The sequence below is a fragment of the Natrix helvetica genome, assembly GCF_964273705.1.
Source record: "Natrix helvetica genome assembly, chromosome: 13".
Classification (NCBI taxonomy): Eukaryota; Metazoa; Chordata; class Lepidosauria; order Squamata; family Natricidae; genus Natrix; species Natrix helvetica.
The window spans coordinates 6,986,368-7,013,137 of NC_138557.1; the positions used below are offsets into that span (position 1 = coordinate 6,986,368).

Below are 26,770 nucleotides of genomic sequence, written 5' to 3' on the forward strand. Positions count from 1 at the left end.
TTAGGAAGCTTATAGAGTGCTCCTGGGGAGGGGGTAAAATCGAGCAAAAAACTGGGTGTTTTTTGCTCATTTCTGCCCTCCCCAGCCCCCAGGAGCTCTCTAAAAGCTTCCTAGAGGCTCTGCATGGCCATTTTGGTGAAGGGGGCAGGGTTTCAGGAGGCAAAAAACGCTGTATTCAGTGTATAAGATGCACCCAGATTTTCAGCCTCTTTTTTGATAGTGTTGTAGTCCTCACCTTATGAACATTCCTCTAGCGACTGTTCGAAGTTACAAGGGGGTGCAAAACCAAGTCGTAAGTCACTTTCTTCCCTGCCATTGTAACTTCAAATGGTCCCTAAATGAACTGCAGGACTTCCTGTAAATTTTGTCCCCTGGCACTAAAACCTGATTTTCTTTTTTATCATTTTTCCTGCAGACGAGACGAGAATTCCATGCGCTCCTGGATCAACGCATCAAAGGGGCCATGAACTCTGGCATTCCTGCAAGGACAGAAGTGGATTTAATTTCAGAAAAGAGTAGCACCTTTTGTGAAAGGCTGCTTCAGTTCAAGGTGGACGGCCAGGAGGTAAATCGCACTTCCTTTGATGTAGGTTTCAGTTTGCATGACTCGGCAGCCTCCATCAGAGGTCAACCCCGAGGGTTAGGAAAAAAACGTACGTAAAGGTACAAAGAACTAAACATAGAAACACAGAATAACAGAGTTGGAAGGGACCTTGGAGGTCTTCTAATCCAACCCCGTGCTCATGCAGGAGACCTATTTCACCCAAAAGACTGTCCGGTTCCTTCTTAAAGATTCCCAGTGTTGGAGCATTCACAACTTCTGAAGGCAAGCCATTCCACTGGTTAATCGTTCTCACTGCCAGGAAATTTCTGCTTAGTTCTAGGTTGCTTCTCTCCTTGATTAGTTTCCATTCATTGCTTCTTGTCCTGCCTTCAGGTGCTTTGGGAAACAGATTGATTCCCTCTTCTTTGAGGCAGCCTCTCAAATATTGGAACACTCCTATCGTATCATCCATAGTCCTGTGTTCAAATATCTCAAAGGTCGCCACTAAGAAGAGGGAGTCAAGTGGGTGTGGCAGGGGAAGGATACTGCAAAATCCCCATCCCCCCCTGATCAGCTGGGACTCTGAAGGCAGAGAACAGTTGGGGGCCAGTCAGAGGTGGCTTTTACCGGTTCTCCGAACTACTCAAAATTTCTGCTACCGGTTCTCCAGAACTGGTCAGTACCTGCTGAATACCACCTCTAGTGTGTGTGTGTGTGTGTGTGTGTGTGTGTGTGTGTGTGTGTTCCAGCATAACTCTGGAACGCCTCGAACAATTTCAAACAAACTTGGTACACAGGTGACTTACTCTCTGGAAAAAAAAATACTGTGGGGATAAGACACCCCTAACACCCCTTGGGTTTTATGTTCTGTTAAGATACAGCCTGTTGTGCCTTCAAATAGCTTCTACTGTACTTCCATAAAATGGCTCCCTCTGGTAAGGGGGAAAATCCAACATTAGAAATTACGTTTGGTCCGGACGTTTCCCCCCTATAAATAAATACCCGGACAACACCGGGTTATCAGCTAGTCTAAAATAAAAGCTGATCTCCTGGTTAACCCTCTTCTCCCATACTTACATTTCCGGTAAAAATCCAGCTGTTGTTATCCAACCCTGCATGAAAAGGACAAAATCATTTCCTAGCCTGTTTGGCAAAAACGAAGGTTACATTACTCCATTTTATGACGTCTCTTTCTGCTGATAACAACAGGTTTTGGTGTCTTCTTCACTCAAACGTGGGAGAGCACAGGTTGCTTATTCTGCCACTGTCGCACAGCCTTTTAACTTCGCGATGAAACATGTGGAGGTCAGCTCCCTGAGCCAAAGCCGCAAAGGAGCGTATGCACAACAGGTAATTGAAGAGAATGATCCCCCGAGGGTTCTACAGTACATTCATTTGTCCAAAAACAAATGAACTCCTTTGAAGTTCAACCAGTCCTACTTCCAAGGAATGAGATATTATAAAGCTTGATCCACTTAAATTTGACCAGAGAATTATCTGGCCTGGAAAGGAGTTTGTTGTGGTTGTTAGTTGCGAAGTCATCTCTGACCCATCACAACTCCATGGACAACAACGTTCCTCCAGGCCTTCCTGCCCTCTACCATCCTCTGGAGTCCATTGAAGCTCACCCCGACTGCTTGGGTGACTCCATCCAGCCACCTCCTTCTCTGCCATCCCCTTCTTCTTTTGCCCTCCATCGTTCCCAGCATGAGGCTCTTCTCCAGGGAGTCCTTCCTTCTCATTAGGTGGCCAAAGTCTTTGAGTTTCCTCTTCAGGATCTGGTCTTCTAGAGAGCAGTCAGGGTTGATCTCCTCTAGGACTGACTGGTTGGATGGCCTTGCAGTCCAAGGGACTCAATGCAGGAGTCTTCTCCAGCACCAGAGTTCAAAGGCCTCCATTCTTTGGCTCTCAGCCTTCCTTATGGTCCAACTTACATAGCTATTCATTGCACAGCCACATTCTGTAGCTCCAGTTAAAAGACTAGGTAGCATGAGGACAGGCTCTGGTCTCCTCTCTGCCTCTGACACTGAGCCCTCATCAGAGCCTTCCCCAGACTCCAGGACTGGCCCATCTTCCTCCCCAACCTCCTCACTGTACGAATCTGCTGCCAGCTCCACTGGCCGGCCATAACACAACAACAACCGAGGCAGGAAAGGTTGTAAAATGGGGCAAAAGTCACTTAACAAATTTCTCAATTAACAACATAAATTTTGGGATCCATTGTGCTCATTAAGGCGAGGACCACCTGTGCCAGGAAACAAAGTTCCCTGATGTCTATTGCTAAACAACCAACATGATGTCATGGTTGACTTTGAGTTGGGACCAGAGAAGTCAAAGTTGAAGTCTGGCCATAAGTGATGAAGTTTGTCTCAGATGACTTTTGAGCATCCGTCTCTTGCAGTCTAATGGTGGAGATACTGATGTCACCTTGAGCTTTCAGGAGAAATTTCTCTTCTGTGTTGTAGATGCAGCTGGCTTGGAACCACGGCCAGCCAGCCTGGATGAACTTCACCTTTGGAGACAAGTCCAGGGTGAGGAACACATGCTGGGATGCTTGTATCACAACTTCTTCTGGACAGGTATGGATGTTTTCTCTCAGCAAGAAAGGATTTCAGGGTTGGGCAGTGAGAGAATTATCCAGTTTCACTAGAGGCACACAAAAATGATATAAACAGTGGGGAAAAGTAACATGATTTTTGGAACCAAACCAGATGTGGCATTAAGTACCTCTTTGAGTTTGATAGCACTAGCAATAACACTTATACTTATATACCACTTAATAGTGTTTTACAGCATTCTGTTGTGGCCTGCCAGCAGAGCTGGCATCAGATTTCGGACTGTGAGGAGGTTGGGGAGGAACATGGGCCAGTCCTGGAGTCTGGGGAAAGCTCTGATGAGAGCTCTGTGTCGGAGGCAGAGAAGGGACCAGAGTCATATGCCAGTTATCAGCTGCCTTCAGAGTCAGACATCAGTGGGGCAGAAGAACAGCTGGAGCCTGTTCCCAGTGTGCGCATGCGCAGAGTTGTCAGACGAAGGGAACAGCTAAGGAACAGGGGTCGACTTGGGAGTAAGGCCCCAGGTGGACGATGAATGACCCCTCCCTTAGGGAATAAAAGAGGAGCAAAAGGGGAGTGGAGTTTGCAGGAGACAATTAGTTCGCTTAATTGGTTGGTGACTCTCTGAGACTCCTTGCCAAGTTTTGCAGATATCAGCCTGGCAACTCTCCAAGCCAGATAAGGTCTGTGATGGTAAATCCTCCCTTGAAAGACTCCGCTGGATGTGAATGAGCAGAATTCACGGGACATTAATAAAAGGGGTTTTTGTCGGGACCAGGAGTTTGCTTCATGCTCTTGGGAAGCCTCGGTCACAGCACACTCTCTAAGTGGTTTACCTCTTGCCCCCAACAATCTGGATCCTCATTTTACCCATCTAGGAAGGATGGAAGGTTGAGTCAACTTTGAGCCGGTCAGGATCGAACTCCTGGCAGTGGGCAGAATCAGCCTGCAAAATTGCATTCTAACCCCTGTGCCACCATGGCTCACATCGTTGAGTTTGATTAATCAAAAGGTTTAAATTGGAGGACCTCATTCAAAGAGTGTTGTCATCAGGATGGAGAAGGGACTTAAACCGGTTTCACTTTACGGTGGACGTCAGGAATTGTCCTCTTCTCCTGGAATTCCAGGAAGGTAGTAGTAGAACTCTTGAGAAATAGAATTCCTTTTACCAATGGCTGGAGAATAAAAAAGGAGTTTGGAAATGAAGAAAGCTACAAAATAAGTAGACGATACACTTAGATAGAGATATAAATAAGATGGAAACTGTTAGTACGTGTACGATGAGAATAATGATGTTTAATGTTAATATTATATCATTACTAGAAGATATGGAGAGTTTGATAACATTTAAATGGTCAATATGTTATAATACTAAACTTAGGGAAATCACGTTAATTTGAATGTGAAAGATGGGGCAAAAGAGGAACAAAGAGATGTTTGTACCCAGATGACACACTGCATAAGGAAAGATGGAATGTTCATTTTTGCAATTGAAAAATAATAAAACACTTCATTAAAAAAGAGAGAGAGAGAGAAATAGAATTCCTTCATGCCAAAAAGAATCAGTTCAATTTTTCTCCGGGGCCAGTGATCCAAGGGGTGGCCTCCAACTTCTGAAACTGCCATTCTCCAAGTAAATAATGTTTTACATCCTTTTTTGGGGGGGGGCAGCTTAAAAATATCCTAACCATTGCAAGTCTTCGGGTCTGTGGATCCCTTAAGCAGACGGCAGCTATGTTGAATCAGCACCTGGATCTGACGTGGGACAACAAGACCGTTGTACAACATCTGACCTATGAGGTAACGGAAAGCTGGTTTTGTCACCAAACTTTCAGTCTCCCTGCCTGTTGAGGGCAGGATTTTGCACTTTTGGGAACACAAAGTGTTTGATGGCAGGTCTCTGACAAAGATTCAGAGTTGCAAATAAGGTAAAGGTTCCCCTCGCACATATATGGTAGTCGTTCCCAACTCTGGATTTCCTGCTGGATCAGGGGGTTGGACTAGAAAACCTCCAAATTCCCTTCCAACTTTGTTATTCTGTTAAATTAGTGGACCAGCGAATGTGCATCAAGATATGTAGGTCTTAAGTGGAAAATAGTTCACAGTGGAATTCACGTAACATCATTCTTTTCATTCTCAACAAATCTTGCTAAAGAAAACTGGGATAATATTGCTTGGAAAAGAATAACATCCAGTTTGAGGCAGCTGCCAACCAGCCTCAGATATAAAATAGAGTCAGGAATCCATATTGCTTCTAACTACAGACATACAATCTTAATTTATAGGTATATTACTGCAACCTCAAATCCCCTCAACTCCCTCCAAAATTAGAATGGAATGGAATGGAATGGAATAGAATAGAGGGAAAATGGAATGGAATAGAATAGAATAGAATGGAATGGAATGGAATGGAATAGAATAGAATAGAATAGAATAGAATAGAATAGAATAGAATAGAATAGAATAGAATAGAATAGAATAGAGGAAAATGGGATGGGATGGGATGGGATGGGATAGAATAGAATAGAATAGAATAGAAGAAAATGGAAGAAAATGGAATGGAATAGAATGAATGGGATGGGATGAAATAGAATAGAATAGAATAGAATAGAATAGAATAGAATAGAATAGAATATTGCAAGATTTCCGTAAAATCTCAAATCAAGAACATGGAATAACAGAATAACAGAGTTGGAAGGGACCTTGGAGATCTTCTAGTCCCACCCCCGGCTCAGGCAGGAAACCCTGTACCATTTCAGACAAATGGCTGTCCGATCTGTTCTTAAAAACCTCCAGAGTTGGAGCATGCACAGTTTCTGGTGGCAAGCAGTTCCACTGGTGAATTGTTCTAAATCTGCACAAACCTCACAAGAGTCAATAACCTCTCACGAAATGTCAACACCTCGTGAAATTTCATCAGCTGTTCTCTGGGTGTGTTTTTCACCCAACGTTGTGCTGAATTGTGGAGATTTGGGAAATCAATGCATATCGTGGAACCTGCCGCGTCCAACTTGCCGACACAAGAAAAGGCACCTGATTCACCCCATACAGTGGCAGCCTAATCGTTAGGCTTTTTATTACGTGAAATTATGATTGGATTACAATGTTTTCATAAATGCGCCAGGAGAGATTATCTCTCTACCCAACATTCCTCCGAGATAATTAATTCAATTAAGTTCCCATTCCAACATGGAGCTCATTGTGTGTCTTTGGGACTCTTCCAGGGAAATCTTGCTCAAATTAAGGAAGTTATTGTAGTTGAGTACAATGAAGAAAGATTCGTACACTTTCCAGGTTCAATGCTTTGAATTTTAAAGGACAGGGGAACAATAGCGAAACAGAACAAATGGGTTCACACTGTATGTGAATTTCACTACGATGTGATTCTGGGCCACCGTTCCAATAATTTTAATTATTGTATTTAATATTTCTGGAAAGAAAGAAAGAAACACACAGAACAATGCAGGTCCTTTTTGTTTTCTCAGTATGTGCCACAATTATATTTCTGTCTCCTTTTCTTTTAATGCAGAAAAACCGAGTGGTGCATCGGGATAAAATGCTGGTAGAAGCTACCTTAAAAAATATTTTGAACTCATGTTCCCATCAGCGTATTCTGGGAGAAGTTGAAACGGATTATGCAGCTTGGCTGGATTACAGCATGAGACTCTGGATGTGTGACCTCCCAAATGTGAGGGGATGATTGGGAAGGGTTTCAAACAGAAACTATTTTAGTAACTTCTAAATGTGTTAGAATTTTGGTGCTCTCTAAACTGGGTTGTTTTCTTGAAGATGTCTCATTACTAGCATTCCCTATTCCCCTTACCAACACTGATGAAGTTACCTAGTTTGGTAATGAAACGTCTGCAAGAAAACAACCAAGCTAGGCATTTATGTTGGGCAGTCTACCAGAAAAATACAACAAAAAGACTATTTATCTGGCTTTACATATATTAAACTGCAGCTAGGATTGTATTTGCGCAACAGTGGAAAAATAATGAAATACCATCAGATGCGAGTGTCATTAAGAAAATAGTAGAATGCGCAGAGATGGATAGATTTACACTTATTATTAAGGATAAAGAAGAAACTGAACACTTTCTGATGTGGGATGTATTTTATCAATAGTTAGACAATAAAAACAGAAGTTAGAAAAAAGGAGATGTGAAAAAGAGGCAATGAATGTGGAGATAATTTGATGATGAAGATGTTATGTACTATTGTAATTGTATTGATGTATAGTTATATTATTAATAGTATTGTGATGAATATTATAACAAATATGTGGATTTGGATTATCTAAAACCCAGATCCCACACTGTTCGGTGGAAATGGAAAGCAATATAAATAAAATAAATAAAACATGAAAAAAGAGAAAACAAACAAGCTCAGAGAGCACCAAGGACCTCACTGTTGTTGTTGTTGTTGTTGTTGTTGTTGTTGTTGTTCTTCTTCTTCTTCTTCTTCTTCTTCTTCTTCTTCTTCTTCTTCTTCTTCTTCTTCCTTCTTCTTCTTCTTCTTCTTCTTCTTCTTCTTCTTCTTCTTCTTCTTCCTTCTTCTTCTTCTTCTTCTTCTTCTTCTTCTTCCTCTTTCTTCTTTCTTCTTTCTTCTTTCTTCTTTCTTCTTTCTTCTTCCTTCCTTCTTCTTCTTCCTCTTCCTCCTCCTCTCTACAAACCCCACTCCCTTCTAGCACTGACAATGTTATCTAGCTGGGTAATGAAACGTCTGCAAGAAAACAACCAAGTTCAGAGGGCACCAAGGACCCCTCATTTCAACTCTGAGCTACAAATATCCCCCTTGATTAGTACTCCTAAGTGTATTCTGGGTTCCCACCTACAGCTTTCTCGTCGTCCATTATTTTTTTTCTGAAAACTGACCGTCGCTCTCCCGATTTGCTCCCCCTCCTCTAGGCAATGGCTCTTTCTGGCAAACTCCAGCTAAACCAGAGTGACACCCTCTTACGATCCGAAGGGAAAATCCGCCTTGGAGACAACGAAGGGACGATTGTGGTGGCTTTATGGAACAACAGCAAGCCGGAAAGGAGGAACTATTCGGCGGAATTTTCCGTGAGCTGGTGATAACTGACAAGGGGAAACACTGCATCTTTCTTCTTCTTCTTCTTCTTCTTCTTCTTCTTCTTCTTCTTCTTCTTCTTCTTCTACTTCTACTTCTTCTTCTACTACTACTACTTCTTCTACTACTACTACTACTTCTTCTACTACTACTACTACTTCTACTATTATTCTACTACTACTACTTCTTCTTCTACTATTACTTCTTTTTCTACTTCTACTTCTTCTTCTTCTTCTTCTTCTTCTTCTTCTTCTTCTTCTTCTTCTTCTTCTTCTTCTTCTTTTTCTTCTTCTTCTTTTGAACTCATAAAAAAATGAATTGTGAATTTGCACCATTAGATAGAAATGCAGGTTGGTCTCAACTTACGACAGTTCATTTCATGACCGTTTGAAGTGGCTTAGGACCACTTTTCACACGCACGGCCTTTGCAGCCTCCCCGAGATCACGTGATCAAAATTCACCTGCTTGGCAACTGACTCACATTTATGACGGTCGCAATGTCCTGGGGTCAGGTGATTCCCCCTTTCACGACCTTCTGACCAGCAAAGTCCATGGGGAACCCACATTCACTTAACATCCGTGCGACTAACTTAACCGCTGCAGTGACTCCCTTAACGACCGTCACTGTCAGGCCGTAAAAGTGGGGCAAAACTCAATAAATGCCTCACTGAGCAACAGAAATGTTGGGCCGGTTGTAAGTTGAGGACTTCCCCTGTAGCGGGGAAACTTAGCAGGAATGTAGCAGAATGAGGTTATGATAGGAGGTCTCTTCCGTTTTGGGGAAGAGAAGATATATGAATGCATCTTCTTCCAAAGTCACGGGAGAACTTTACTTTGTTCCTTGACGTTGACAATTTGACAACTTTGGCAGTCTTTTTCACCGCACAAGACCCTCTTCCCAAGAGAAATACAACTATCAGGAACTTGGCTATAGCTGCCGGAAACATATTTTTACCACGCCTAAATTGTCCGCCACCGTTCTTATTTTCAACTTGTGAGTGAGTATATACTGCCATCTCCTGAGACAAGATATTTACATGCCTACCTCGAGATGAGAATCTACCATCCCTTGCAGCCAACAGTACTCTTGTGATGAGATCCATCGCCCGCTCTCGTTGTTTGTACAACCAATGTGTATCCTGAAAGCAGGAATGGCCAGCTCAGGATGTCCACCCTGCTTTCTTCCCAAGTCATGTTCCTCAACTTCTCCCGAAGCTTCTGAGAAAGAAGAGAAGTGGGGAGACATTCTGGAACTCAAAATGAAAACCATCAGTGGTGGGATTCAAAAATTTTAACTACCGGTCTGTGCGCGTGGGCTTTGTGGCCGTGACATGGCTTTGTGGCAGGGGTGAAATTCAGCAGGTTCTGACAGGTTCTGGAGAACTGGCAGTGGAAATGTTGAGTAGTTCAGAGAACTGGCAAATGCCACCTCTGGCTAGCCCTAGAGTGGGGTGGGAATGGGGATTTTGCAGTATCCTTCCCCTGCCACGCCCACCAAGCCACACCCACAGAACTGATAGTAAACGAATTTGAATTTCACCACTGCTTTGTGGGCGTGGCAGGGGAGGAATACTGCAAAATCCCCATTCCCTCCTCACCCCACTAACCTGCTTTCCAGCTCCATTCTCCTGGGAGAATGGGAGGCAGAAGGGGCGCGGCCAGCTTATTTGCCGGTTCTCCAAACTACTCAAAATTTCCACTACCTGTTCTCCAGAACCGGTCAGAACTGGCTGAATACCACCTCTGAAATGCATGTTTCATAACTCTTTGGGTCTATACTTGTGATTCGTCTCCCTCGCCCAGCTGAAAGGATCTGAGGCGACTTGGATGGATGTGAAGGCCTGCGTGATCTCTTCAGCTGATCAAAGCCAAGTCCTTGTTGAGGGAAAGATGGATCATCCAGACGAGAAAGTGAAAATAGCAGCCATCAGAGGAAAAGAGTGTCTTCGGTATTACATGGGATACTTGAAAGGTAGATTCAACAATGCAGGAGTCTATTCTCTTCCTGGATTTTCAAAATTAGTCTCTTCTGGAAGGAGTTACTATAAAAAATTTCCTTCCTTCCTTCTTTCCTTCCTTCCTTTTTTCCTTCCTTCTTTCCTTCCTTCCTTTCTTGCCTTCTCCTTCCTGCCTCCCTGCATTTATCTCCTTCCTTCCTTCTTTTTTCCTTCCTTCCTTTCTTGCCTTCTCCTTCCTGCCTCCCTCCATTTATCTCCTTCCTTCCTTCTTTTTTTCCTTCCTTCCTTTCTTGCTTCCTTCCTCTTGCCTTTTCCTTCCTGCCTTCATATGACTAACTCCTTCCTTTCTTCCTTTCTTTCTTGCCTTTCCCTTCCTGCCTCCCTTCATCTATCTCTTTCCTTCCGTCCTTCCTTCCTTCCTTCCTTCCTTCCTTCCTTTCTTGCCTTCTCCTTCCTGCCTCCCTGTGTATATCTCCTTCCTTCCTTCCTCTTGCCTTTTCCTTCCTGCCTCCATGTGTCTATCTCCTTCCTTCCTTTCTTTCCTTTTCCTTCCTGCCACCCTTCATCTATCTCCTTCCTTCCTTCCTTTTTCTTTCTGCCTTCCTGCCTTCCACTCTTTCCTTGCAGGAAATTCCGAGGACACACTAGAATTTGCTGCTTGCCTGAAGGGTCAAAAGCATGTTGCACTCAACGCCCGCCTGGCTGTAAACAGATGTGAGGAAATGGGACATCTCACCCTAGAAGCCTCTAACCAAAGTCTGACTTTGAAGGCCCATGGCTGTTGGGATCTCGTCATGAAGACTGAGGTGGGATGCCATTTAGCAGTCAAGGAAGGGGTCTTTCTCTCTCTCATTCAAATCCATAAATGGCAAACCAGTAAACAAACATGGTTTTAAAAGTCAGATGCTGTAGAGATGCAACTACAGTACAGTACAGTACTGCTATTTATAGCCTCTCTTGGGCCTTGCCCTTGAGCTTCCTGTTTCTGTGGCAAGGACATGTATCCTATTAGTTGCAGACTCCCACGTGGAGTCATGTTTGTCTGAATCAAATTTGGTTGAACCTTGCTGGGTGATGTAATGAATGAGCTTTGGCTGTGCCCTTTGGTGAGCTCTGCTGGTAGATAATCCTATTATCTCCTGCAGGGTCATGTCTTAATCCCATCACCCTGAAGCTGAAGGGCTAATTGTCTTGTCGATAGGCTGGCCCAGTCCTGCTCAATGGGCATCAAATATCTGCTGGCAGCAGGGAGCTGTTCTTTGTCTTCAAAAACACGTTTCTCCTTTTCCCGTCCGGGGAAATATAATATTCCGCCTTTTTAATATTTCCTAGTATGTTTCACTCTTCTAGGAGATGGGTGGGTGCTAACTTTCTATGCTACCCTAAGGGTCTTTTCCGATTCTTACAGTCAAAACTGGGTGAGATTGCGTCTGATCTCCAGCGCAGACTGGTGGAAAAAATAAAAAAAATGGAGGAACATGTTCAGGATTTCAGAAAATCGGTAAGATAGTAGATACAGGGACTCTGTGAGAGAGAGGGGGGGAGAGAGGGAGGGAGAGGAGGGAAGGAGAGAGAAGAGGAGAGAGGGAGTGAGAGAGAGGGGGAAGGGGGAGAGAGGGAGGAATGCACTTGGAGGCTACTCAGAAGCACTTATTCACAGTTTTCACGTGGGTCAAGATTCAGACTTGAGACTCTAGGTGGTATCTACAAATACTGGGAGAGAGGGAGAGAATATGAACTCATTTTTAAGAACCAAACTCTGGAGTATAATGTTTTGTTCAAAGAGATAAGCTTGTTTCCAAACAAAACCTCTCTCTCTCTCTCTCTCTCTCTCTCTCTCTCTCTCTCTCTCTCTCTCTCCCTCCCTCCCTCCCTCCCTCCCTCCCTCTCTCTCAATATGGTTTGTACTATAGATCCAGCACTTTGGATTGCTATATGATGCTCTCGGCTGGTTTTTAGAAGCCTCCCAGGAGATGGTAAGAGTCCTCCACGGTGGGATGAGCAGCACTGCCCAGATGTGGGAGCAGAGTGGATTTAAGCAACTCTTACGGGATTACCTCCCCATGTACCTGAGGAAGCTCCAAAGCATCCTACAACAAGTCCAGCTGGAGCTGCAAAGTAAGCACAGCTGGGGCAAAAGAAAGATGTAAAATGTAGAGGGAATAGCCTTGAGGGACAGGAAGAAGGTAGTGATCAAATAGAAGACTCTTGAGCCCTAGCCAGGAAAATAACACCAGTTACTTTCCTCCCCTACTTGATACTCATAGATAAACCCCAGGAGTTGAACTGAATTGAGAAAGAGGTCCGAAGTCACTGAGCCAGCTTGATCCCTAAGGCGGGACTAGAACTCACAGTCTCCTGGTTTCAAAGCCAGCACTTTAACCACTACATCAAACTGGCTATATCTCTGCTCCTAAAGCTTTACATTAAAAGTAGCCCTGAGCTGATCACTTTGGATCTCAAGAAGGACCAGGGGAGACACGATAGCAGTCTTCCAATATCTCAGGGGTTGCCACAAAGAAGAGGGAGTCAAACTATTTTCCAAGGCACCTGAGGGTAGAACAAGAAGCAATGGGTGGAAACCAATCAAGGAGGGAAGCAACTTAGAACTGAGGAGAAATTTCGTGACAGTGAGAACAATTAATCAGTGGAACAGAAGTTGCCTCAGAAGTTGTGAATGCTCCAACACTGGAGGTTTTTAAGAAGATGTTGGATAACCATTTGTCTGAAGGGGTGTAGGGTTTCCTGCCTAAGCAGGGGGTTGGACTCCAAGGTCCCTTCCAACTCTGCTATTGTATTGTATTGTTCGTCTGCCCCATTGATGTCTGACTCTGAAGGCAGCTGATAAGTGGCATACAGCCCTGGCCCCCTTCTCTGCCTCCGACACAGAGCCCTCATCAGAGCTTTCCCCAGACTCCAGGACTGGCCCATGTTCCTCCCCAACCTCCTTATTGTCTGAATCTGCGGCCAGTTCCGCTGGCCGCTGGTGGGCCACAACACCGTTGAATTCTTGGTAATTGCCTAATCTCAACTCCCAGTCGGTGGACTGACACACAAAGAAGTAAAGCCCCATTCACATAGCGCACAAGTAGCACGCAAAATCACGCCCCCCTCTGGTCCATGGAAAAAAACACTCTCCATGAAACTGGTCCCTGGTGTCCCAAACGTTGGGGGCCACTGGCCTAATAAAACTGCTTTCAAGGTGATAGGACTTTTTGGAAGATCTTCATGACAGACCCTTTTAATATTTTTGTTCTTACTCTGCTTTTAAAACATCTGACTCAAGAGCCACTAACCACCCTAAAAGATGCTTACTATGATGTGACTTTGAAACCTCTGGATGAAGTTTGGCAACAGAAGACCGATGCGTATCTGAAGAAACTTCAGGCACTGGTGCCCACAGTTGTGAAAGACGCATGGCTGATGGAACCCATCCAGGTTGCGTTGAGATCTCTGAAAACTGGCTTTGATATGGTTGGTATTCTATTCTTGCTCTTGTACCCAGTTCCTTGTAGGACTTTTCTTAACAGGCTCCATGGATGGAAACAGCAAGAGCACGTAGACTTATATACCGCTTCACAGAACTTTGACAGCCCTCTCTAAGTGGTTTACAAAGTCAGCCTATTCACCCCCCAACAATCTGGGTCCTCATTTTACCCATCTCAGAAGGATGGAAGGTTGAGTCAACCTTGAGCCGGTGAGAATCGAACTGCTGGCAGAGTTAGCTGCAATACTGCATTCTCACCATAGCGCCATCATGGCTCAAAGAGATAGAGATGATAGATAGAGATAGAGATAGAGATAGAGATAGAGATAGAGATAGAGATAGAGATAGAGAGAGAGAGAGAGAGAGAGAGAGAGAGAGAGAGAGAGAGAGAGATGGATGGATGATAGGTAGTAATACCACTTAGACTTTGTGCCACTTCACAGTGCTTCACATCCCTCTCTAAGCGATTTAAAGAGTCAGCCTCTTGCCTCCAACAATCTGGGTCCTCATTTTACCCATCTCAGAAGGATGGAAGGCTGAGTCAATCTTGAGCCGGTGAGAATCGAACTGCTGGCAGAGTTAGCTGCAATACTGCATTCTCACCACTGCGCCATCATGGCTCATAGAGGTAGAGGTAGAGGTAGAGGTAGAGGTAGAGGTAGAGGTAGAGAGATGGATGGATGGATGGATGGATGGATGGATGGATGGATGGATGATAGGTGCTTCACATCCCTCTCTAAGCAATTTAAAGAGCCAGCCTCTTTCCCCCAACAATCTGGGTCCTCATTTTACCCACCTTGGAAGGATGGAAGGCTGAGTCAACCTTGAGCCTGGTGGGATTTGAACAGCCGAACTGCAGCTGGCAGTCAGATGAAGTAGCCTGCAGTCCTGCACTCTAACCACTGCGCCATCCTCTTTGTTGTCTTGATCCTCTCAAAGAGAGCACCAAGGGCACATATTTCCGTGTGCTTGGTGGGATCTTGTGAGTAAAATCTCCCACTTCCTGTTATAGATGGCTTTCCACAAATAAAATGAAGTCCGTTTCCTGATGGCTGTTTTACTTGTAAACCTCGGAGAGTTGTCCAGCGGCACTGAATTTAAAATATAACGTGTAAATAAATATATGCTCATTTGGCATTTAAATGCTTAATTCTGTTTTAATAATAAAACCTAAAGCTGATTATTATGTTATCATGATAACAGGCAACACAACAGATGCTAAACTGGGCAGAAGCCAAATTATCCCGACTGTCGAGCAGACTCCAAAAATCTATATCGAATCTGTACAGATTTTCATCCAGGTAGCACACACGGTAGACAAAATCTCTTTTATGACTTTTTGTTACACCTTGTTCCTCCTCCAGTTGTGCCCCAACTGTGATTGTATGTCGAAGACCACCTTCACTCTACTCTAACAGGCTTCTACAGGTAGTCCTCAACTTACAACCAACTTATTTATGATGGGTCAGGTCATCAATCAACAAAGAATTGAATTTGAATTTGAATTTATTAGATTTGTTAGCCGCTCCCTCTCCACAAAGGGACTCGGGGCGGCGTACAATAAATAAAAACACATATTATACAATTAAAACATTTCACAGAGGAGGTGTCAAAATCGCATAGTACAATACATAAGAATAGTCATAATAAAATTAAAATTAAAATACCCCAATATAAAATTACAAATTTAAAAGATTGACAGGAGGATAAAGATGGAACTATAATTGAGCCAGGCCGGCTAGTTGAAAAAGGTGGGTCTTGAGTTTTGAACGGAAGGAGTGGAGGTCGGTAGTAATCCTAATGTCGGGGGGGAGGTCATTCCAGAGGGCTGGGCCCATCACAGAGAAGGCCCTGCTCCTGGGCACCGCCCTCTGGCACTGCTTAGTGGACGGCACCCGGAGAAGTCCCTCTCTGTGAGAGCGAATTGGTCGTAGGGATGCATGGGGCAGGATGCGATCCCGCAAGTAGCTAGGTCCTGTGCCATGAAGATGATTAGGGGACTGGAAGCTAAAACAAAGAACAGTTGCAGGAACTGGGTATGTCTAGTTTAATGAAAAGAAGGACTAAAGGAGACACGATAGCAGTGTTCCAATATCTCTGAGGGTTGCCCCAAAGAAGAGGGAGTCAAACTATTCTCCAAGGCACCTGAGGGTAGAACAAGAAGCAATGGGTGGAAACCAATCAAGGAGAGAAGCAACTTAGAACTGAGGAGAAATTTCGTGACAGTGAGAACAATTAATCAGTGGAACAGAAGTTGCCTCAGAAGTTGTGAATGCTCCAACACTGGAGGTTTTTAAGAAGATGTTGGATAACCATTTGTCTGAAGGGGTGTAGGGTTTCCTGCCTAGGCAGGGGGTTGGACTAGAAGACCTCCAAGGTCCCTTCCAACTCTGTTGTTCTAATTCTAATTCATCACCTTGTGTGACCTGACAAGCAAAATCCATGGGGAAGCCAGATTCCCTTTAAAACTGTGTTACTAATTTAACCACTGCAGTGATTCACTTAACAACCGCGGCAAGAAAGGTCGTAAAGTGGAGCCAAATCACTTAACAACTGTCTCGCTTAGCCACAGAATTATGGGCTCGGTTGTGGTTGTAAGTCAAGGACTGCCTATCGCGGGTTCTGCAGGCTCTTGAGTTTTATGTATGCATTTCCAAAGTTGCTTCAAGTCATCCGCGTGGATTCCTTGCAGGAACTGTTCTGTGGCATTGAGTTGGCCTGCCCTGCCCCAAGGAGAGTCCACGTTAGATCTAATCAACCTTACAAACCGCATCATTGAAGAGAGAGTCATGAAGCCCCTTCGAGGCCTCTATCACATCAATCCGGCTGCGGAATATTACAAATTCAAACGAGCCATCATGGAGAGCCCTTTCGAACGTAAGTGCTCGGAGCAGGTTCCTTTTGATCCCTCTGCTTCTTTTGCAGCTCTTGAAAGGTGATGAGGATGGATCTGGTGTGTGTGTGTGTGTGTGTGTGTGTGTGTGTGTGTGTTTGTTTGTTTGCTTCTAACATGGTCAGGGGTGGGATTCAGCTGGTTTAGATCGGTTCGGGAAATGTGGATGCTAATTTTGCATCTCGTTCACCGAACCAGTAGTTGGAAGAACTGGCTGGCCCCACCCACCCCACCCGTCTCCTCCCAGGAGTCTTCACGCAGCCCGTTTTGGATGCCAGGTAAGTGCAAGGCGCACCCAGAGACTCTGGGAGGGTGAAAAATGGGTCTCCAAGAAGTTCCGGAAGTCCGGAAACATGCCCATTTCCAGCATCTAGAGGGCCTCCTTTCATGTTCCCATCAGCATATTCTGGGAGAAGTTGAAACAGATTATGCAGCTTGGCTGGATTACAGCATGAGACTGTGAATGTGTGACTTCCCAAATGTGAAATAAGGGTGAAAAATCGGCCTCCCGGAAGTTCTGGAAGTTTGAAAACGGGCTCATTTCTAGCCTCCGGAGGGCCTCCAGAACCCTCCCAAAGGCTCGAAGAAAGCCTCCGGAGCCTGGGGAAGGTGAAAATCCCCCCCCCACTCTAGTGCAGGAAGCTGAGAAGGCCACACCCACCCACCCAACTGGGCAGAGAACCAGTTGCTTAAAAATTTCAATCCCACCCCTGAATGGTGGTTTTGTGTTTCCCCCTCCCCACTGAAGAGGTCTTCCTCACCCCAAAGGGCTCTACAGGACCAATAAGTAACTCAGGGGTGTCCAACCTTGGCGACTTTAAGGCCTATAGACTTCCATCCCTACAATTCCCCAACCTCAATTCTGGGAGTTGAAGTCCACGGGTCTTAAAATGGCCAAGATTGGACACCCCTGTTCTAAATTATAAAAGCTTCCATTCTATAAGTGAAGGAGGAGGGCATCTAGATGGCTTCTAGACAATGAAGACTTGTCTGAAAGACTGTTGGGGAGGGTAGAATCTGATTTCAATGTCATATTCCAGAATAATATTAAGGTTTAACTGGGATGGCCCAAAGTCTGATCTTTTTCTGAGAAAACAGCCATGTTGCGTGGGGAATTCTAGGAGTTGAAGTCAGTCCACAGATCTTAAAGTGGCTAAGATTGGACACCCCTGCAGTAACTGCATGATGTTATGTTTGGACCCCACCCAGATCAAGCCTTGTTGATGGGCACCAAGCACCTATGGACATTTGATGGGAAAATGTACAGCTTGACCTCCAACTGCAGTTTGCTGCTGGCCAAAGATTTTTCCCAGAATGCCTTTACTGTCATCCTAAACCAGAGCAGTAGTGCGGACACGTCTCTCTACCTCAACATGAAGAGAAGAGCTGTCATCCTTTATCCCCAACAGAAGGTAAAAAATGGAACTTGGGGGGGGGGGGTGAATTCCTCCACCCCCAAGCTGTTTTTTTAAAAAAATGTTTTCAAACAGATCTACAAGGAATACAACACTTCGCTGTTGAAGGACTGCGGGAGTTTTGACATCCCTCTCCAAGAAAATGGCACCATCATCCAGGTGGACGCAAACCATGTTGAAATGACTGCAGCTGATGGGGCCTTGGTTTTTTGTGACCTGCGTTACGATTTCTGCACTTTTACCTTGGATGGATGGCATCATGGTTTGTATGAAGCATTCAGATATGAATAGAAAGAATAGAATAGAATAGAATAGAATAGAATAGAATAACACAGTTGGAAGGGACCTTGGAGGTCTTCTAGTCCAACCCCCTGCTTAGGCAGGAAACCCTACACCACTTCAGACAAATGGATATCCAATATCCAGTCCCCTAATCATCTTTGTTGATTGATGACCTGACCCATCATAAATAAGTTGGTTGTAAGTTGAGGACTACCCGTAGAAGCCTGTTAGAGTAGAGTGAAGGTGGTTGTTAAGTCAATAACAGTTGTTCAGTTAGTAGAATAGAATAGAATAGAATAGAATAATGGAATATAGAATAGAATAAAGAAAATAGAATAGAATAGAATAGAATAGAATAGAAGTTGGAAGGGACCGTGGAGGTCTTCTTGTCCAACCCCCTGCTTAGGCAGGAAACCCTATATCGTTTCAGACAAACGGTTATCCAACATCATCTTAAAAACTTCCAGTGTTGGAGCATTCACAACTTCTGGAGGCAAGCTGTTCCACTGATTAATTGTTCTAACTGAAATTTCTCCTCAGTTCTAAGTTGCTTCTCTCCTTGATTAGCTTCCACCCATTGCTTCTTGTCCTACCCTCAGGTGCTTTGGAGAATAGCTTGACTCCCTCTTCTTTGTGGCAACCCCTGAGATATTGGAAGACTGCTATCATGTCTCCCCTAGTCCTTCTTTTCATTAAACAAGCCTACCCAGTTCCTGCAACCGTTCTTCATTATGTTTTAGCCTCCAGTCCCCTAATCCTCTTTGTTGCTCTTCTCTGCACTCTTTCTAGAGTCTCCACATCTTTTTTTATATCGTGGGACCGAAGCATTCTCTTTAAGAATGAATGAATGTTCTTAAATGCCTTCTTGGAACATTAGAATAATATGGCAGTATGGGACATTCTCTGATTCTGCCAAAGCTGCCGTTGTAATCTGCAGGGATTCCGCTTTTTTTTCCCTGTTCTTTCTAGGTGTGTCTGCTGGTCTTTTTGGTACCAACGATAACGAAGCTGGCAACGAATGGATGCTTCCTGACCACTCCCTGGCTAAGAGCTTGTCAGAATTCATACAAGCATGGCAGGTATTTGGCAGTGGAAATACTGAACACTAGTAGCCTAAAAGAGGGACGCGGTGGCTCGGTGGCTAAGATGCTGAGCTTGTCGATCAGAAAGCTCGGCGGTTTGGCGGTTCGAATCCCTTGTGCCACGTAACGGAATGAGCTCCCGTTACTTGCCCCAGCTTCTGCCAACCTTAGCAGCTCGAAAGCATGTAAAAAATGCAAGTAGAAAAAAATAGGAACCACCTATTTGGGAAAGTTCTGTGCACCTTCGGCATTTAGTCATGCTGGCCACATGACCATGGAGACGTCTTCAGACAGCGCTGGCTCTTCGGATTTACCATTATCTTAGTAGCCTAAAAGAAAAGATTCAATAAGATAGGGCTGCAATGGCTCAATGGTTAAAGATGCTAAGCTTGTCAGCTGGAAACCCTGAGTTCGAGACCCATGCGCCCCATGGCGAGGTGAGGTCCCGTCATTTGCTCCAGCTCCTGCCCACCTATCCGTTCGAAAGCATGCAAGTAGATGAATAGGTACCACTTTGGTGAGAAGGCAACAGTGTTCCATTGGCCTTTGGCATATAGCCATGCTGGCCACATGGTCATAGATAATTTGGGGCTCGATTGCGGTCATAAGCCGAAGAAATAGTCAAGAAAGAGTTGAAAGTAGCAACAAAACAAATGCCAAGCTTTGTTCCTCTAGAAGTGCTGATGATGAAACTGGTAAGATATGTATGAAATGGCTGGTCTTCTTCAGAGATGGGATGTTTGCTGAATGCATAGTCATTCCTTCTGGGTAAATAACCTTGCCCTTCAAGGCGGGCATAAGCTAGGCAACGCAAGCTCTGAATTGTTTATACTGACCCTGGTGTGTTTGATTTTCTCCACCAAGGTGAACGGCCGTTGCAGTGAAGTCAAGAGAGATGACAAGTCTTGCGTCAATGTGCAGACTGCTGAAATCTGCCAGACGTTTTTCCAAGATTCCGCCTCACCTTTCGGGAACTGTTTTGGAGTTGTAAGATTATACAATACAATACAATACAATACAATACAATACAATAGTAGAGTTGGAAGGGACCTTGGAGGTCTTCTAGTCCAACCCCCTGCCTAGGCAGGAAACCCTATACCGTTCCAGACAAATGGCTATCCAACATCTTCTTAAAGACTTCCAGTGTTGGGGCATTCACAACTTCTGGAGGCAAGCTGTTCCACTGATTAATTGTTCTAACTGTCAGGAAGTTTCTCCTCAGTTCTAAGTTGCTTCTCTCCTTGATTAGTTTCCACCCATTGCTTCTTGTTCTGTCCACAGGTGCCTTGGAGAATAGCTTGACTCCCTCTTCTTTGTGGCAACCCCTGAGATATTGGAAGACTGCTATCATGTCTCCCCTGGTCCTTCTTTTCATTAAACTAGACATACCCAGTTCCTGCAACCGTTCTTCATATGTTTTAGTCTCCAGTCCCCTAATCATCTTTGTTGCTCTTCTCTGCACTCTTTCTAGAGTCTCCACATCTTTTTTACATCGTGGCGACCAGAACTGAATGCAGTATTCCAAGTGTGGCCTTACCTTAAGGCTAATGATGTACTGTATAGTGATTTAGGGATTGGATGATAAGAAAAAATAGATTATGCCATTGGCAGGGGGTTGGATTAGAAGACCTCCAAGGTCCCTTCCTGTTCAATGATTATATGTTGTAACCTCAGAGTAAAAGGTACATTTATAGCTATGATTATAACTGCTGTAAAAAAAAAGGGAAGCTATTGTTTTAAAAGTTCTTTTCTGTATTTTGCACCCATGACTCTTCTTTCTTTTTCTTTCTTTCTTTCTTTTCTCTTTCATTCTTTCTTTCATTCTTTCTTTCTTCCTTCCTTCTTTCCTTTCCTTCTTTCTTTTTTCTTTCTTTTCTTCCTCCCTCCTTTATTTCTTTCTTTCCTTTTTCTCTTTTTCTTTCTTTTTTCCTTTTCTTTCTTTCATTCCTCCTTCCCTCCTTTCTTTTTTTCTTTCTTTCCTTTCTCCCTCTCTCTCCCTCCCTCCTTCCTCCCTCCATCATTCTTTTCCTGCTTAAAAAATACTTGTACTTTTTTATCATTTTTGTTTGATCTGTGTTTTACAAGCTCATGCAAACAGATGTTCTTCACTCGAGCCAGATTAAAGGGGGAATGCTCTATTTACCCAATAAATGTCTGAACATTTTTCTCTTCCTTTTCTTAAAAAAGGTGAATCCTGAACCGTTCTATCACTGGTGCAAAAGTGATCTGTGTGAACTACAAAGCATGAAAGCAGCGTGTAACTTAGCTGCAGCCTTCAGGCATCTGTGCAACCGGAATTTCGTCCCGATAGAGATGCCACTTCAGTGTGGTAAGATATCCCACACTCCCCAACACACCGCTAAATAAATTAGGGATTTTAAAGCTGTTGATTTAGAACTGTCGTACCTCCCCACTCAAATATCTGTCACATTACAGTCATTGCAGGTTTACAACTGTTTGTGGAGCAACTGTTTGAAGTTACTTTGACTCTGAAAATAGTGACTTACAACCAGTCCTTGCACTTCTGACAGTTGCAGTATCCCCATGGCTAAATATGGGCCATTGGCAACCTGCATCTCTTTACAACAGTTGCAGTGTCTGTTCTGTGCTAGGCTTCCCCAAAAAGCACGAGGCAGAGTCCTGGTCCCGACAAAATCCCTTTTATGAAACGAACGTGAATTCCCCTCATTCACATTCAGCCAAGGCCTGGCAAACAGTCTTTCAAAGGAATATTTATGACTACAGACCTTATCTATCTTGGAAAGCTGCCATGTGAATATTTTCCAAATGAGGTTCTGTGCAAGGAAAGACTGGGCACAGAGTCTCTGAGCTTCACGGACAGATCTTCACACTCCTGAAACAAATCTAATGACTGAACGAATGAATGGTTTCCTGCAAAAGCCCACTCCTCTTTTGCTCCTCTTTTATTTCCTATGGGAGGAACCAATCACCTTCCACCTGTGATTTTACCCCCAAGTCTACCCTGATTTCTGAGTTGTTCTTTTCTTCTAGCAGGTCTGCGCATATGCACACTGGGAACAGGCTCTAGCTGTTCCTCTGCCTCACTGCTGTCTAGCTCCGTAGGCACCTGATCACTGCCAGACGGCCTCGGCCCTGTTTCTGCCTCCAACGCAGAGGCCTCGTCCGAGCTTTCCTCAGCCTCCAGGACTGACCCATGCTCCTCCCCAACCTCCTCACTGTCCAACTCTGCTGCCAGCTCCTCTGGCTGGCCACAACAGTGTCATAGGCTCATTTACAGCTGACTTCCAAAAAGCAAAGTCAATGGGAAAACCCAGATTTCCTTAACCACCCAGCCAAAAACGGTCGTAAAATCAGGTGTGATTCACTTAACAACTGCCTTGCTTAACGATGGAAATTCTGGTCACAGTTGTGGACATACGTTGGGGACTTTCTATACTGAAAGCTACCTAGAGTCACGTAAAAGCGAGGTGGGCGGCTACAGAAATCGAATGAATAATAACCAAATAATGACAATTTTATTTCATTTTAGAGACGGCAGAGTGAGGCTGAGGAGCAGCTGGTTGCTAGAAGCTATCCTTGCAGCAGAGGGAGAGTCCTCCTAATTAAATCCCCCACCAGCCGAAACTCAACTCTAACAAGATCATAAGCTTCATCTTACAGAATTGGCCCCATTATTGGCTTAATGAAAAGACTGGAGGAGCCGTTAAGATTAGTTTTGCCTGTTGCGGTAGCCACCAACTGTGCGACCATCTGGATGAAGTCCTCAAACTGATTTTTCCTTGTGTTTGCCATATACAACTCCGGCCAAGAGTTCTCGGGAAAGAATTGCAGAATGTTAAAATAAATCTCTTTGTAGTCCTCCTTTTAGAATAATTTTAGAGAATACTTGTACTGGAATTATTTTCCCCTGCTGCGCCTAATAACCAAGTAAGGTTTTAATCATGTTCAACCACATCTGAGATAATTCACATTGAATTGGAAGGACGTCGGCATCTGGAATTAACTTTCTGCTCCGTGTTCTGTACAGCAGCTCATTCTTCGGGAACTCCCCGTTTTCAGATGATACAAAAGCCCACTCTTCGGGAAACTTTTAACTTCTCCAACAACACATATAGAACATACACAGACAAAGATATGCTGGGAAGTGGGGGGGGGGGGATTCTCTGAGGAATCTCTGACTCGCTGTAGGATTTTAGAACCAAAACCGAAATAGTTAAATAAAAACCAGAGTTAAATTGTGAAATGGTTGCAGTTATTTTATTGCTTATGTATGTGTTTGCTCATTTTAATATTATAATACAGGACCACATGGGTTGCAAACATGCAAGAAGATCTACATCCTGCAATGGATACACAATAGCTAAAACGAAGATGAGAAAAACAATGTACAATAAAAGGATATAATTTTTAATAATATAAAAAAGAAACCATGTGTTTCCTCTGACATGTATGTGTGTATTCACAAATTGCAGCTTCCTGCAATAACACCAGCGGAGCTGCAAAAAACTGTGAAGGTCCTTGGTTGATACCTAGGACGCTGGCAGCAAACCGTATCAACCATTAGCACCAGTCACTGGTATTTGTAATGTGTTTTTGAATGTTCAGTTGGCTGAGTTTCACGTTTAATGAATAAAGTAAATAACAACAACAACAATATATATCCTCCGATGTTACCTTAGCAGTTCCTAGGTTCTTGGTTAGGACTCGAGCTGTTAAGGCTACCAACCAGCCCCAAAGTCTGCGAATCTCACCAAAGATTAACCAAACAACAACAACAATAATATAATAACAACAACAACATTCTGACCCTACAAAAAACCACCCTACTTGGAACAACTTATATACTTCGAAGTTACTTTAACAGTTCCTAGGTCCTTGGTTAGGACCCGAGCTGTTGAGCTACCAACCAGCCCCAAAGGCTGTGAATCTCACCAAAGGTTAACCACATAACAACAACAACAAAACAACAACAACAACAACAAAGTTAGAGGAAGAAATGTAATGGCTGGGCATGTTATATCCTTGCTTAGAAACTCATCCAGGGTGGTATTTACGAATTCAACCCCACCTGCCCCCCCGTCCCCGTCCCCATATTGGCTGGGAACACTGGGACTTGGAGCCCCAAACCACCCAAGCCTCTTTCAGCCAAAGCAATGGAGGGATATGGGGGAGAAGAGAACGACCTCCCAGGACTAACGAGAGAGCAGCGGCTAGACGGGGCGCGCGGGGGGGAAGGGCAGGGGAGGAGGCTTTCGCGACGTTTTTACGACAGCGCTCTTTTCCCCTCCCTCCCCTCGTGCGGCCGGAAGCGGCGCTTGGGGAAGCGGAAGCGGAAGCGCTTGGGGAGGGGGCGGGCGCAGCGGGAGCAAAACAAAGAAGAGGCGGCGGCGGAGGGCGCTGGGATGCGACGGAGGGACGGTGAGTGGCGGCTTTTTGCGGGCCGAGCCGCCGGGGTTGCAGCAGCCGGCCGGGCCAGGGTGTGGGATGTATGGAAGGGGAGGGGGGCTGAGCCCCACTGGGGCCTATAGGGGTAGGTGGGAGGGGGGGTCGCCACGGGCTGGAGCCACGGCCCGGGGAGGCGGCGGCGGTGGGGGGCTTTCTGCACAGAATTGGCGGAGTTCGCTCTGGGGAGGCCTCCGCCCTCCTCCCCTGCCTGCCTGCCCTGTCTTGCCCGGCTGTGGCTGAGGAAGCCTCGGGCTGGGTAAAGAAGGGCTCCTTAGGAGGGTCCCAGCTGTGGCTCTATGGGCGTCACTGTCAGGGGCTTGGAAGCGTTTCTGTCTCGGCCTCCCTTGGAAGGCGGGGGGGGGGAGGAAGAGTACTGCAGGTGTTTTCTGTTGTTGCTTTTGTTGTTATACTTTATTCATTAAGCATGAAACTCAGTCAAATGGACATTTAAAGATGTGTCACAAATACCGTTGATTGGTGCTAATGGTTGATGAGGGTTGCAGCCAGCGTCCTAGGTATCCACCAGGTATCTTCTTAAAGTAATAATAATAATAATTTCTTTTAGTCATTAAACATGAAACTCTGTCAACTTGAACATTCAAAAACGCATCACAAATACCATTGACTGGTGCTAATGGTTGATACGGGTTGCTTCCAGCATCCTAGGTATCAACCAAGTATCTTCTTTACATTATTATTATTGTTATTGCATCAACAGAATTGTATCACAGCAGCCAGTTGTTTCGCTGGATTTGGCATTAATTACTAGTCGGGCCCCACCCAGGGGCCCAGGACTACATTATTATTATTATTATTATTATTATTATTATTATTATTATTATTATTATTATTATTATTATTATTATTATTATTATTATTATTATTATTATTATTATTAACTTTATCCATTAAACATGAAACTCAGTCAACTGAACATTCAAAAATGCACCACAAATACCATTGACTGGTGCTAATGGTTGATACAGGTTGCTTCCAGCATCCTAGGTATCAACCAAGTACCTTCTTAAAATTATTATTATTATTATTATTATTATTATTATTATTATTATTATTATTATTATTATTATTATTTATCCATTCAACATGAAACAGTCAACTGAATATTCAAAAATGCATCGCAAATACCATTGACTGGTGCTAACAGTTGATATGGGTTGCTTCCAGCGTCCTAGGTATCAACCAAGGACCACCTTAAGATGTACGATGTTCTGAGTTTTTTGCAGTTCCGCTGGTGTTATTGCAGGAAGCTGCAATTTCTTGATGTGTTTTGCATAATTGTTGGACATGGTACCAAGTGCCCGATGACAATGGGTATCACTATTACATATTTCATCCATAGCCATGTAGTTTCGATGATCTTCTATATATATATATATATATATATATATATATATATATATATATATATATATATATATATATATATATATATATATATATATATATATATATATATATATATATATATATATATATATTTATATTATTAATAGTATGGTGATGAATATTATAACAAATATGTGGATTTGGATTGTCTAAAACCCAGATCCTACACTGTTTGGTGGAAATGGAAAGCAATATAAATAAAATAAATAAAACATGAAAAAAGAGAAAACAATCAAGCTCAGAGAGCACCAAGGACCTCACTGTTCTTCTCCTCCTCCTCCTCCTCCTTCTTCTCCTTCTTCTTCTTCTATTATTATTATTATTACTACTATTTAAACATGAAACTCAAGTCAGTTGAACATTTAAAAATGTATCACAAATATTGACTGGTGCTGATGGTTGATAAAGGTTGCTGCCAGCATCCTAGGTATCAACCAAGTATCCAAATAACCTATTATTATCTCTCTTATTCATTAAACATGAAACTTATCATTGTCATCCATTATCATCATTATTATCATTGTCACTCATTATCATTGTCCTCATTATCATCATTACTATATAACATTTAATCTTCAATTCGATTCACTTGGTAAAAACTTAACAGTTCAAGCCTTAACCAAGAACCTAAGAACTGTTAAGGTAACGCC

The 26,770-nt window shown here is 43.8% G+C and overlaps 2 protein-coding genes across 2 annotated transcripts in view; both read left to right on the forward strand.

Moving 5' to 3' along the window:
- Window positions 1-421: 421 nt before the first annotated feature.
- Window positions 422-23,408, forward strand: LOC309398652 (uncharacterized protein). The gene is made up of 19 exons (XM_081965746.1): window positions 422-565; window positions 1,754-1,894; window positions 3,010-3,123; window positions 4,771-4,899; window positions 6,629-6,787; window positions 8,007-8,162; window positions 9,973-10,141; window positions 10,755-10,933; window positions 11,536-11,628; window positions 12,041-12,245; window positions 13,414-13,601; window positions 14,818-14,915; window positions 16,307-16,491; window positions 17,717-17,919; window positions 17,998-18,184; window positions 19,174-19,283; window positions 20,151-20,273; window positions 21,474-21,615; window positions 22,798-23,408. Exons 1-19 carry the CDS (start codon window positions 464-466, stop codon window positions 22,809-22,811), a joined length of 2,697 nt encoding a protein of 898 aa, XP_081821872.1. The 5' UTR covers window positions 422-463; the 3' UTR covers window positions 22,812-23,408.
- A 1,204-nt stretch (window positions 23,409-24,612) lies between these two features.
- The window catches only part of MARF1 (meiosis regulator and mRNA stability factor 1), a 41,833-nt gene continuing 39,675 nt past the window's right edge, over window positions 24,613-26,770 (forward strand). The window contains exon 1 of the mRNA XM_081965742.1: window positions 24,613-24,686. The gene's annotated coding sequence lies outside the window, so the exon portion shown is untranslated. The remainder of the gene's footprint in view (window positions 24,687-26,770) is intronic.

What these genes read in the sequence shown, in the direction of transcription:
- LOC309398652 (XM_081965746.1), top strand. Translation starts at nt 464, where the DNA reads ATGAACTCTGGCATTCCTGCAAGGACAGAAGTGGATTTAATTTCAGAA. An exon ending in TACAACATCTGACCTATGAG is followed by an intron (nt 4,900 to 6,628) that starts GTAACGGAAAGC and finishes CTTTTAATGCAG; the next exon opens with AAAAACCGAGTGGTGCATCG. An exon ending in AATTCATACAAGCATGGCAG is followed by an intron (nt 19,284 to 20,150) that starts GTATTTGGCAGT and finishes TTCTCCACCAAG; the next exon opens with GTGAACGGCCGTTGCAGTGA.